This window comes from Pseudonaja textilis, chromosome 6, assembly GCF_049901715.1.
Source record: "Pseudonaja textilis isolate UNSWEBS1 chromosome 6, rPseTex1.2, whole genome shotgun sequence".
Lineage (NCBI taxonomy): Eukaryota > Metazoa > Chordata > Lepidosauria > Squamata > Elapidae > Pseudonaja > Pseudonaja textilis.
In genome coordinates, this window is record NC_141995.1 from 56379129 (window position 1) to 56392223 (window position 13095).

At 40.5% G+C, this 13095-nt stretch overlaps 1 protein-coding gene across 2 annotated transcripts in view; it reads left to right on the top strand.

The window, feature by feature from the left end:
• CORIN (corin, serine peptidase) overlaps positions 1-13095 on the top strand; it is a 110839-nt gene that overhangs the window by 14972 nt on the left and 82772 nt on the right. For both annotated transcript variants that reach the window (XM_087936626.1, XM_087936627.1), the window contains exons 2-3: positions 3880-4024; positions 6277-6651. In XM_087936626.1, the coding sequence (XP_087792752.1) occupies positions 3880-4024; positions 6277-6651 (520 nt within the window). The remainder of the gene's footprint in view (positions 1-3879; positions 4025-6276; positions 6652-13095) is intronic.

Genomic DNA, 13095 nt, shown 5'->3' on the forward strand with positions numbered 1-13095 from the left:
ATGCCGTTTGAATCCCACCCCTGCTGCAGGGGCTTCTCTCAAGTCTCTGGAAGCCGAAAAAGGCCTCAAACGGGCTGAAAATCAGCTGGGATGCGCAGTGCAGATAAGGGGGCAGTGGGATCATGCACGCATGTGCAGGGGGCATGGAGGGGCTGCACGCATTGCCTTCTGGGTGCTGGCACACCAGCACAAGCATGCGCACAATTTTTGGCACAGGAGCCCAAAAAGGTTAGCCACCACTGATATAGGGGATCGCAAAAGGACAAATTAGGGTCCAAACATTTGTATTGTGGTGGGTCATTATCTCACATGTCCCTTGTTGTTGAAACAGTAAAGGGAATTGTTTTCAGAGATGCTCTGAATACAAGTAGGATTCAAATTTCTTAACAACTAGTTCCATGGGGGTGGCCTAATTTGTGGGGGTGGCTTGGTGGTCATGTGACTGGCTGGGAGTGGCTTGCTGACTGGGCGTGGCTTGGTGCTCATGTGACACTGGGCGTGGCTTGTATGTAAATATTAATGTAAACATTGATTTTTTTTTTTTATTAAAAAAGCAACTTTTACCCAAAAGCAGGCAGGCAGATTGAGTTGCTCACAGAATCACAAATTCACTCAGAGATCTACCTTTCTGCAATCTGCTGCCTGAGTCTGCACTGAGAAATAGAAGCTTCAGTCCTAAGGAAGGTTCAGCTCTGCTTTTAGATTAGCTAGAAAGCAAGAAATCCAACCATTTCCTGCTTTCTAGCTAATGTAGCAGCTGATGGTTGTGGGGAAAAAAGTAAAAATAGCAACTTAGCAGGCAAGTTTGATGGCGCACATGCCAGGTAAGGAGTGAGTGGGCCAGCCAGTAGCACTATTTGCCAGTTCTCCAAACTGGGCAGAATCATAACAACCGGTTCTATAGAACTGGTCCTACCAGGTAGAATCCCACACCTGAAGTAGTCCTCGACGTATCATGGTTCATTTAGTGACCGTTCAAACTTACAACACCACTGAAAAAACGCAACCGTCATAAACATGAATCAATTGCCAAGCACATCTGTATTTGGATCATATGATTATTGGGAGAACAGTCATAGTCATTCACAATTCACTTATTCCAATGCTGTCGCAATGTTGAATGTCACTAAATGAACTGTTGTAAGTCGAGGACTAACTGTAGCTGATTTAAAATGTCTAAAGTTTGTGTGAAGTTGCGATATTTCTGAAGACCCTTCTTATACTACCATAGTAATTTTAATCTTGGATACCTTTTGATGTTCGGGCCAAATAAGGCAGTTGAAACATACTAGAGCCATCTAGTGGTCTGCTTGGAACATTTTTTTTTTTCATGTGCAATTTTCCTTTTTTTTAATTAGCTCTGACGTTTATCATTACCAACACCAATTTTAATATCGGATAAGCTCTTCCCTAATTCACAAGGAGATACTTGAAAAGGGGGAAGCGCATTCAGGCTTGTTCATATAGCGGTTGCAATACAAGTACTCCTGATTTATGTGATGTTGATTTCCTACTCAAGTCATCAACTGAAGGTAATTTTCACTCAACCCACTTCTCTCCCAGAGAAATGAAATATTGTAGGATATATTAAAAAGGCAGAATATTTCCCCTAAAAGAGAAGTAGAAACTCAGAGAGGCAGAAACTCAGCCTCACCCCCCCACCTTTTCTAATGGGCCATTAAGGCCTGGGTCGGTCTATTCTACATAACAAAGATCTACTTCCTTCAGGCAGACCCATAATAGGAATTGCCCCAAAGCCCTTTCATTGCATCATCATCCAGCAAGGCTCAACCAAGCCTGGGATTCAGGACAGCCTACAGAGTTGCCCCTGCATGGCCCCATGGGAGTCCGAGAACCAATCAGAATACAAGCTCAAATTCAAATCCCAGCAGAGGGTATAAAACCCAGGCACTCTCAGCATCTCTTCCCTTTTTTCTTCACCCAAGGCATGTGATCCTGTCCATTTAACCGATAATCAGAGTTGGAAGGGACCTTATAGGTTATCTAGTCCAACCCCCGCCCACCCAAATGGGAGACCCTACATCATTTCTGACAAATGGGAGTCCAATTTCTTCTTGAAATCCTCAAGTGATGGCGCTCCCACAACTTCCGAGGGTAATTTCTGTTCCACTGGTTGCTTGCGCTCACTGTTCTCAGAAAGTTTCTCCTTATCTCTAGGTTGAATCTCTCCTGGTTCAGTTTCCATCCATTATTCCTTGTCTGGCCTTCAGGTGCCTTGGAAAACAGCTTGACCCCCTTCCTCAAATATTGGAAGACTGCTCTCCTGTCTCCCCTGGTCCTTCTCTTCCCTAGACTAGTTCCTGTCACCGTTCTTCATATGTTTTAGTCCACCATTAAACCATCTTTTCAAGCAATCACCATGTTTCCGGTGTCTTTTCTTCCCCACGTGGAAGTGAACCCAGAAGGATATTTTTCCCAAAAGTAGAAGATGGATATTGTCAGGCAGCTCCTGAAAGATTGGGAGTGGCAGTGGGAACTGCCGAGATAGAATCAAGAGTGCAGACAGTCCTCAACTTACAACTACAACTGAGCTGAAAATTTCTGTGACTAAGCGAGACATTTGTTAAGCGAGTTTTGCCCCATTTTACGACCTATCTTTCCACAGCTGTTAAATGAATCACTAGCAGTTCTTAAGTTAATTAACAACGTGGTCAGTAAGTGAATCTGGCTTCCCCATCATCTTTGCTTGTCAGATAGTTGCAAAAGGGGAGCTCCTGAAGTTTGATGGGGGTGTCGCAGCGGTCGTAAGTGTGAAAAATGATCATAGGTCACTTTTTTCTAGTGCTGTTGTAACTTGGAATAGTCATTAAATGAACTGTTGTAAGTGGAGGACTACCTCTATATATATTGAGTGGCTTCTGGCAAAGAGAGTTTGAGTGCTCCAGCTTTTCACCCTACAGGCTTAGCCATTTTTTAGTTATTTAGTTAGTCAAAAGCTTACAGTACAATAGAAATAAGAATAAACATAAGTTTAAATATAAGAAATAGGAACTAATAATTGGGGACAATAGGACAGGGACAATAGGCACGATGGTGCGCTTATGCACGCCCCTTACAGACCTCTTAGAAACGGGGTGAGGTCAATAGAGGTTAGTTTGAGGGTAAAGGAGTAGAGGTTTGAGCAGGTGACAACAGAATCGAGTAGTGGGTTCCAGACATTGACCACTCTGTTGCTGAAATTGTACTTCCTGCAATCGAGTTTGGAGTGGTTTACATTAAGTTGATACCTGTTGTGCGCTCTTGTGGCTAAAGTTGAAATTTTCATTAACTGGTAAGACATTGTAATATGATTTTATGTACTATGCTTAAATCCAATCTTAGCCTGCGTAGTTCAAGGCTGTCTAAGCCTAGAATCTCAAGTCTGGTGTTATAGGGTATTCTGTTGTGAACAGGGGAGTGTAGTACTCTTCAGGTAAAATACTTCTGGACTCGCTCAATTGTATTTATGTCTGATATACAGTGCGGATTCCAGACAGCGGAGCTGAATTCAAGTATTGGTCCAGCAAAGATTTTGAACGCCCTAGTTTGCCAATCAGTATTTCCAGAGAAGAAGCTTCGTAAAATTAAATTTACAACTCTTAAAGCCTTTTTGGCAATACTGTTGCAGTGAGCTTTGGCGCTTAGATCATTTGATATGAGAACTCCAAGGTCCTTGACAAAGTGAGGTCATCAACAAGGTCATATCTGCCTAGATTGTATTTGGTATATAGATTTTTTTTTACCAATGTGTAGGACAGAGCATTTGTTGGTCAAGATTTGGAGTCAAGATTTCTGCTAGAAAAAATGAATATTTTGATTTGGTGGCAGTTTTCTAATTCTACCTATAGAATTATAAATCATGGTTTCTCTGTGTTTCAGGTTCCAGGAACAGACGAAGATAAAATGGAGGATGGCTGTTCTCAGAAACAGGCCTCAGCAAAATGCTTCAGGCTCTTATTGCTAATACTGATTCCATGCCTCTGTGCCCTGATTCTTACGTTTGTGATTCTTCTTTCATTTGTAGGTGAGTATCAGAAAAGATAAGTGAAGACATAATAAGTGAAGGATGTTGAACTTAATCGATCATTTGTTCACACAAGATGATGGCATACCTGTTTTTCTGCAGTGTAAGAAAGCCATCCCTGAGATACTAATTTCTGTCTTGAAAAGCGAGCAAAACAAACTCTTTCTGGAGCTATGTTGTCTTGAAGAAATTGCATTAAGAGGCAATTGCATTACATTTCAATCTGCATGAATTAAAGCTTTGCTGGACTAGCTTCTTTTTAACAGCTTCTGAAATGCTAGCATATTTCAGGAGAAGAGTTCTTGGCAACTGATATCTCTCAGTGATACATTCTGGATTAGTTTCGAAAGCCTAGGCTAAGTATACATTTATAAACTATGATTTATTTTATTTATTTAATTTAATTTTATTGTCATTGCACCTCATACAACGAAATTAAATACATCTTCAGTGTACATTATGACTGAAAATAAACACAAAGACACATCCTTCATATTCTATACATTGAATTGAAAACCCCTGATATTGCATTGATTTTGTACTATACAGTAGAAATAAATAGTTACTGCCCTGGGAGAGAAGCTGTTTTCCAGCTTATTTGTCCTTGTTTTTATTGTCCTGTACTGGCTGCCAAATGGTAATAATTAAAAAAAAAGGGTGCCCAGGATGAGATGGATCTTTCAGAATGTTTTGAACTTTCTTGAAAAAGAAGGCAGAGCCTCCTTGCTGATGGACCGTATATCACGACTTTCTGCGGCTATGGTCCGTGCTCTTTCGTTGGAGAGCCCTGATCATTATGATTAGGGGCTGAAGCTGCCTTGGAGGGGCAGCGGAGTAAGGGGAAGATGCAAGCCAGGTTGAGGGGAGCCGCATCTCCCCCCCCGGGCTTGGTCTTCCCCCCCCCCCACAAAGACGACTGCAGCAGTGGTTTAAAATGGCCACCCCGAAGAGGAGGACTCAGCTGGATTAAGATTTGTGCAGGAGGGATGAAAGAGATGGATAACATCTGAACTGGGACAACTGGGCAATACAACTAAACAAAAGTACCCTGGAATTAAGGTAACATGGAATTTTTAAGAAAAGTGAGCAGCGAAATTACAAAGGGACAGGAAAATATATATATATATATATTTGACAGCTAAAAGGGGCTTTGAACTGGGAAAGGAAGAAGCTGGAACTAAAGATTTAACTAAATTGGACTAAAATATTTTGGCAATAAACAGGCATAAAATAAAGCTGGATTTAAGATTGTCAAAAAATAATAATAATAAAATTTACAAATTGGAGACTGGACTGTGCTGGAATATTGAGGTTCAAAAAACCCTAAACAAAAAAATAGGGGAAAAAGGTGAAGACTGTATAATGGAGAGTGCCACCTTTTGACAAAAAGTTGAGCTCAAACAAAAAGCAAAACATCCTGTTTTTGAATGAAGTGTGGATATAACATTAAAGAAATATTGAAACAGAGTAAGAATCTTAGAAAGTAAAAGCAGAACCAGAATAAAGAAAAAAGCAAGGAAAGACTGACTGTGGGATTGATTGATGTTTTTGGTATAGACCCTGGGCTGGAATAATTGATAACTTTAAAATTGAAAGAAGAAAGAAGGAAAGTAAAAGTGGTTTTTTTTGTGGACTTTAATGATCATAAAATATGAGAGTGTGTAATGATATCTCTTCAGGAATTAAAAATGGAACTTAAAAATATGAGAGAATTACTACAGGAAAGAGGCGAATCACTTTGCTCTGTGTTAGAAAAAATGGAAATGGCAAAGAACAAGAAGAAAGCTTCAGAGGAGGAGGAGTCGACTCAAGGAGAAGACATTTTAAATAGACAGTTAACACAAAGAACACTACAAAGAAGTGGGGGGAAAAGAAAGGTTAAAAAGTTGAGATTTAAAAGAAGGCAATCAAAAGGGGGAATACCTGTGAGGTCGGGAAAGGCAGAAAGACCCAGAAGAAAAGGGGAAAGGAAGATATTAAGAAAGAGGGATATAAACTGAAATGAGAAAAGATATGGGGAAAAGAGGGAGAGGAGAAGCAGTAAGAAACAGGTGCATGAAATAAAGAAATATGGAAATAGTAAAATGTTGAAAAGAAATTGTTTTTTCAGAGATAATGGTTGGTGAATTAAAAAGGGAATTTCAACTGTCTTTTTTTCATAGAATAGGTTGTATATTGTGTGGAATGTTTCCTGGAAGTAAATACACATTTTAGATACGCTGATTATGCCTTATTATTTTTCTTCAATGCAGGTGTGTTGGGTACAAAGTGCCTTCATTCAAATGGAAGTGACACTCATTTTCCTAACATGAATAAGAGTGATTCAGTTGTGGTTCCATCACTGGACAATAAAGTAGAGCTGACCTCTTGGACAACGAACCAGACGCACCCAAATATGAGTATACTTAGAGGAACCATTCAAGTTGTCTCTGATACTCCAGCAGTGAAAACTAATATTACAGATGAAAGGATTTTGGCCAATAAAAACTGGTCAATGTCAGAGGAGAAAATAGAAGAGGAGCTGGGGTCCACTTACTCATACATCAAAGTCATGACCAAGACATTTTCTGACCCTACGGTGAAACCTACAATACCGTCCGCTGTGCAAGACGTGGGTTTGAGAAAAGGTAAGTTTATATTAATATGGATTCTTAAATGAGGGCACAAGAAAGCAGTGTGATGATTGGAAACATTCTTACACTTGCAGGTACTATTATAGGTAATCCTCGACTTATAACAATACAGGATTCCAGCAATCGCCCTAATTAAATCATGATTCTTGAGCCAAACTTCAAAAAACTTCAAAGAGTGTAACTGAGGTGACATACTGGCACTGCCCTATATGAAGCCAACTCTGACATACGTAATTTACAGTCACTTGTGAGCCTGTTTGCCCCCTCCTCCCTGGGTGCATCATAAATTAGATTTTCCAATTGAGCCAGTTCACGGCTGGGTGTCATCATTCACGTCCTCCAATTAAATATATTCACGGGCAAAAACTCTGGTATTTTAGTTACAATCTTTTAAAGATAAGAGTTGGAATGTACTTTGGCTTTCAAACTGCTGCACTGCTCTTCCAGATTTCCTTCCTCTCCCCCACTTTTTTAATGGCAACCAGTAAAACAGGCATAGGAATGTTTTATGAGTTTGACAAGTTCATTTAATGACTGTTCAAAGTTACAACAGCAGTGAAGAGAAGAGACTTAGGACCGTTTTTCATGCTTAGGACCATTGCTACCTCCCCAGGGTCGTGTGATTTACATACAGATGCTTGACAACGGTCAAGTGTCCCAGGCTCACGTGATTATTTTTTGTGACCTTAACAACCATGCTACTAATTTAACAACTGCAGTGATTCACATAACAAATGTAGCAAGGAAAGTCGTAAAACGGGGCAAACACAGCACTTAGCAAATTTCTCCCTGAGCAGCATAAATTCTGGGCTCGGTTGTGGTCATAAATCAAGGACTACTGTACCTATAGAATAGAGTGGAGTGGAGTGGAGTGGAGTGGAGTGGAGTGGAGTGGAGTGGAGTGGAGTAGAGTAGAGTAGAGTAGAGTAGAGTAGAGTAGAGTAGAGTAGAGTAGAGTAGAATAGAATAGAATAGAATAGAATAGAATAGAATAGAATTCTTTATTGGCCAAGTGTGATTGGACACACAAGGAATTTATCTTGGTGTAAATACTCTCAGTGTACATAAAAGAAAAGATACATTTGTCAAGAGTCAAGAATCATCAGGTACAACACTTAATGATAGTCATAGGGTACAATCAACAATCAAGTCATACTAGGAAACAGTCAATATAAATCATAAGGATACAAGTGACAAAGTTACAGTCATACAGTCACAAGTGCGAGGGGATGGGTGATAAGGAGTGATGAGAAGATTGATAGTAAACAGAAGTGCAGACTTTGTAAATCGTTGGACAGTGTTGAGTGAATTATTTGTTTAGCAGAGTGATGCCGTTCAGGAAAAAACTGTCCTTGTGTCTAGTTGTTCTGATGTGCTGTGCTCTATAGCGTCGTTTTGAGGGAAGGAGTTGAAACAGTTTATGTCCAGAACGTGAAGTCCAGAATGTGAACACGGAATGTAAATACCGTGTTTCTCCAACAATACGCTCCACCCCAATAGGAAGACCCAGCATGTTTTCTAGGCATAAAATGAAATTAAGCCCCTCCCCCCAAATTTAGGCCTAGTTTAAAACATGCGAAATTGGGGGGGAAGGCATGGGGGGAACTTGCCATTAGGAGTGCCTCACGGGCAGCTACACCTCACCATCAGCTGCTCCTAACGGCCAATCATGGTGGAGCACAGAGGGCTCCCTTACCTGGATCAGTAGGCGGGCGGCGTCGGCGTGGATGTCCGGCAGCGTTTCAGCCACTTCTCAGGCCTCCATAGCTTCCACAGCTCCCACCGGTGCTGGTGCCTCTCACCAGCGCTGTCTCGAACAACAGCATCTGAGTTGCCCCGCTTTCCCCCTGTCCCCGTAAGAAGAGGAAAAAAATTTTTTTTGGAAGTACCTGGGAGCGCCGCGCTCTGCGTTTTGGTTTAATCCCGAGCGGCTGGGTGGGCATGAGAAGAGCCGAGCGAGTGTCTCTGCTGCTGCTACCCTTGGTGCTCCAACCTCAGGCTCTGCAAGTTTGCAAAAGTCCCAGTGCGCAGCCTATTCCTGCATTCAAGCGCCCAGGCCGAGCTGCAGCTGTCCCTCTCTCGCCAGCGCCGTCTCCAATAACAGCAGCAGCAGCGGCAGGAACCGTGGAAGTGTTTCAGCCGCTTTTTGGGTGGGGGAGCCACCTCCGTAACTTCCCCGGTTCCTGCCGCTGCTGCCGCTGTTCTTGCTGCTGGCGAGAGAGGGAAAGCTGCAGCTCGGCCTGGGCGCTTGGAATGCAGGAACGGGCTGCGCAACGGGACTTTTGCAAACTTGCAGAGCCCGAAGCTGGAGCACCAAAGGTAGCAGCAGCAGAGACACTTGCTTGGCTCTTCTCATGGCCACCCAGCCGCTCGGGATTAAACCAAAACGCAATGCGTGGCGCTCCCACGTACCTCAAAATCTTTTTTTTCCTGTTGTTACCGGGACAGGGAAAAAGCAGGAATGGCACTGGTGCACAGGGGGTGGGGGGGAGAAATTAATTCATCCCCGAAAAGACATCCTAGCCGTTTTTTCGGGGCTCAAAAAAAAAAAAAAGGCCTGGCCTTATTTTGTGAGAAACACGGTATGTAAGTAAGTACTTAGCACCCCTTTTCTCATTTGAATTAGATAAAAGCTACTTACTGATGTTGAGTCCCTCACAGCCAGGCACTTAAGTGATTATTGGGAACATGTTTATACAAGCAAAGGTGAACTATTGCAGATCCCAACCAGGGTAACAGCAAACTAAGCTGTTCTATTTTTGGAAAAATCAACAGCAGAGGTATGCTGTCACTTAGGAAGTACCTCTAAGCTTGTTAAAGTACATTAAGCAAGTTGTGCTTGAAGAATGGAGCTATTTCACTTCTTTTTATTCAAGGGACTGGCTTCGTTGACCAGAGTCCCAAAATAATTTGTCTCATTTAACTCTAATTAGAATTAGAATTCTTTATTGGCCAAGTGTGATTGGACACACAAGGAATTTGTCTCCAGTACATTCAAGCAACAAGTGATAAAACATGAGTATCATTAAGTGTTGTACCTTATGATTCTTGACTCTTGATGAATGTCTCTTTTCTTTTATGTACACTGAGAGTATTTGCACCAAGACAAATTCCTTGTGGGTCCAATCACACTTGGCCAATAAAGAATTCTATTCTATTCTATTCTATTCTATTCTATTGTATTCTATTCTACTCTACTCTACTCTACTCTACTCTACTCTACTCTACTCTACTCTACTCTACTCTACTCTACTCTATTCTATTCTAATACATTCATCATAAATCATAAGATACAACGCTCGGTGATATACATAGGATATCAAATAAGCAAACAACATAAGACATACTAGAATACTAAATAAAACAATAAAAATCGTAAGATATAGTTATAGTCATAAGAAGTTAAGGAAAAAGATAATAGGAAAGATGAGAAAGATAATAGTAATATAGCCCCAGTAGGTAGTTTGACAATGTTGTGGGAATCAGTTGTTTAGCAGAGTAATGGCATGGAGAAAAAAAACTGTCCTTGTGTCTAGTTTTTTTTGGCATGCAATGCCTTATAGCTTAACTCTAGCATTTATTTATAGCATTTATCTGCTTGGCAAATGCCCTCACATGTTGGCAGATGACACAGAGTGTGTATGGCTGTTGTAACTATGGATTGTATCTCTGAGGAGGGTCTGTTGTAATTTAGTCAAATAGTCCCGGCAGAATATGTGTAGCTCAGGGATTGAATGGTGAGATTCTTGGGGTTCTCTGCAAGAGAAAAGTTTTTTTGCAGACATTTCATATACAACTAGGTATAATCCATTACCTAGAAGGGGATGGAGTTTGCTCCTTGTTTACATACAGTTGGCTTGTAACCCTGTCAGTGTTGGTGGGAATGTTCTTGGTAGTTCCTTGGTTAAGTTGGTGTTTACCGAGGTGGTAGTTCCTTAACTGGAAGTATCATTTACTGTTCGGTGTTAATCTCTGCTTATTCAGGTGTTGGTTGTTGGTTGGGAGGTGTGGTGTTTTGATAGTCTCTTCTGAATGGTATGTAGACGTCATTTATTTCTGTGTGCCTGTTTATGGCTGAGACGTCTGAGTGCCAGGCTTCGAGGGATTCTCTAAAGTTTTTGGAGTTAGCTTGGCCTAGAAGGCTCACTCTTGAAACAGTGGTTCAGTTTCTCCATATGTTGTGCAAATAAGGAGTTTTCATCATGTCCTCTGATGGCTAGTTAGCATTGATGGATTTGCATTTAACCATGACATCAGTTTGGTTGACCAGAAACAATCCATGAGGTTGGCCAGGCCACAAAATTTTTAGTTTATCTAACACTATTTTCATTTTTAAGATGTAGATTGAGTTCACCCATGGTTCTAATTTAAAACATAAGGAAGAAGGTATGTTTGTTTTGGACTTAATGTGTTACATGAAAAAAAAACCATATTGTGGTTTGTGAACTATTGTTTGGCACTTGCCGCAGCATATAACTCCAACCTCTTCCGGCTTATCCAGCAGGCCGTGGCATAAAATATGTTTTCCATTTGATCACCTCACCCCCCCACCCCCCCAAATTAACCTAATACATGTTGTATCTGACAGGAAATTCATTATGACAAATAATTCTTAGATATTGTTTTGCTAATGTCTGTTGTTTCAGTCTTGTATAATTTCAGTTTTACATATAATATGCTTGGCATTCTATTGAGTTACATGCATGGACAATTAAACAAGTTAGTAATTATCTATAATTCCTTACCGCTATACAAAGTTACAGGGTTTTAAAAAATATTTCCAACGCTTTACTCATAATGGCATGAAATGGAGCTAAAAATAAAAGTTGACACATTGCACAGTACGATAATGTATTTCTTACTTAACTCTCTTCTTCAGTCCTTTCTCCCCGCAGAGCTTCTTTCTTTATGGGAGATTTTGTAAAGTAGTAAAATTGGAGAGAGAGAGAGAAAGAAAAAAGGAAATAATTAATGAGAATTTCCCCAGACCTTCTGAAATGTCTCTCTGTATTACTTCAAGATGTTTTTTATGGGTTTAGAGCAGCTCTGTGTAGGCAGTACTGTCAGGGGTGGAATTTGAAAATTTTAGCCTGGTTGCTGGGTGGGCATGGCCATGGTGGGCGTGACCTAGTCGCCCTCGTGCACCATGGCGGGGTGGGGGCGTTTTTGCTCTTCCTGGGCTCTGGAGGCTTTCGTTGAGCCTCTGAGAGGGTGAAAACGGCCTCCCCGGGCTCCGGAGGCTCTCTGGAAGCTGGAAACAGGCCCATTTCTGGCCTTCCCGAACTTTCGGGAGGCCCGTTTTCTTGTCCTCCCTGGGCCTCTGCATGCACCCTGCATTTACCTGAATCCAAAACGGGTCACTGTCTTTAGGTGAGATAAAAGTCCTCAAAGAGACCTCAAAGGATAAACCTCACTGAATACAATGGGACCCTCAAGTTTGTAACTAAGTTTGCATTGAATTGTGCAGATAATAGCTACAAGGACAAGTAAAAGTGCATAGTGCATCATCCTAGTCAGTGTAATACTTCTGAAGGTCATTATAACTGCTAATGTGCATTTACAACAATTAGCTACATTGACTATTCTTAATCCTTGAATAAGGAAATAGTGTTTAGCAGAGCCTCTAAGCATACTTAAGCTGTGTTTTTTTATGTTACTTGATAATTTATTCAGTAATATGCAAAAAAAATTAAGATCAACAAATGCTGATCACTTGGCTAGAAATCTTGGAACGCATAGATGTTTGAAATGACTTGTGGCAACTGGGAGGTTGTAGAGTTAGAAATTGCTTACATATGAGAAAGCATCTGTAGCTACTAGCTACTAAGACTACTATAAATATTCAGGATGGTCCATAAATAATACATTTATATAAATGATTTTTTTGTTCTGGGTTGAAAGGCTTAGCTACTTTGACAATAGTTAACTTCTTTTGGCACAAAATTAAACAAAGTAATAGACCTCATGGCAATATTTTTTTTTCCATTTAGAACGTTTCTCTTTTCTTTTGCTCCGACTGGGATGAAAGAAGTCCTAGAGGGAAGATTATCCAGTTCTGCTTTTATAGTGGATATTGATTTGATTAAACTGAGTTATGAACTCACACTGTACCAAACAGTTTCCTTCTGCAGACTTTATTTTTCATGTACGAAAAGTATTAAGTATTTTTTTTTATTTTTTTTTCTTTCTTCCAACAAGATAGACATCTGGTGGAAATACTATATTCACTGCAGTGATTCCGATAGGAAGAGGCACATTTGTCTCAGTAGTTTACTGACAGGAAAAAGATAAAACTAAACTTCTCACTTGACAATAACAATCTATATGTCTGAAACTATATTCTGGGTAATCAAAATATAAAAAGCACACTGGAAAATATATTTCTTAAGTAACGTTATCACATTAAAACAATTCATAAACATAGCATATATTGAATAT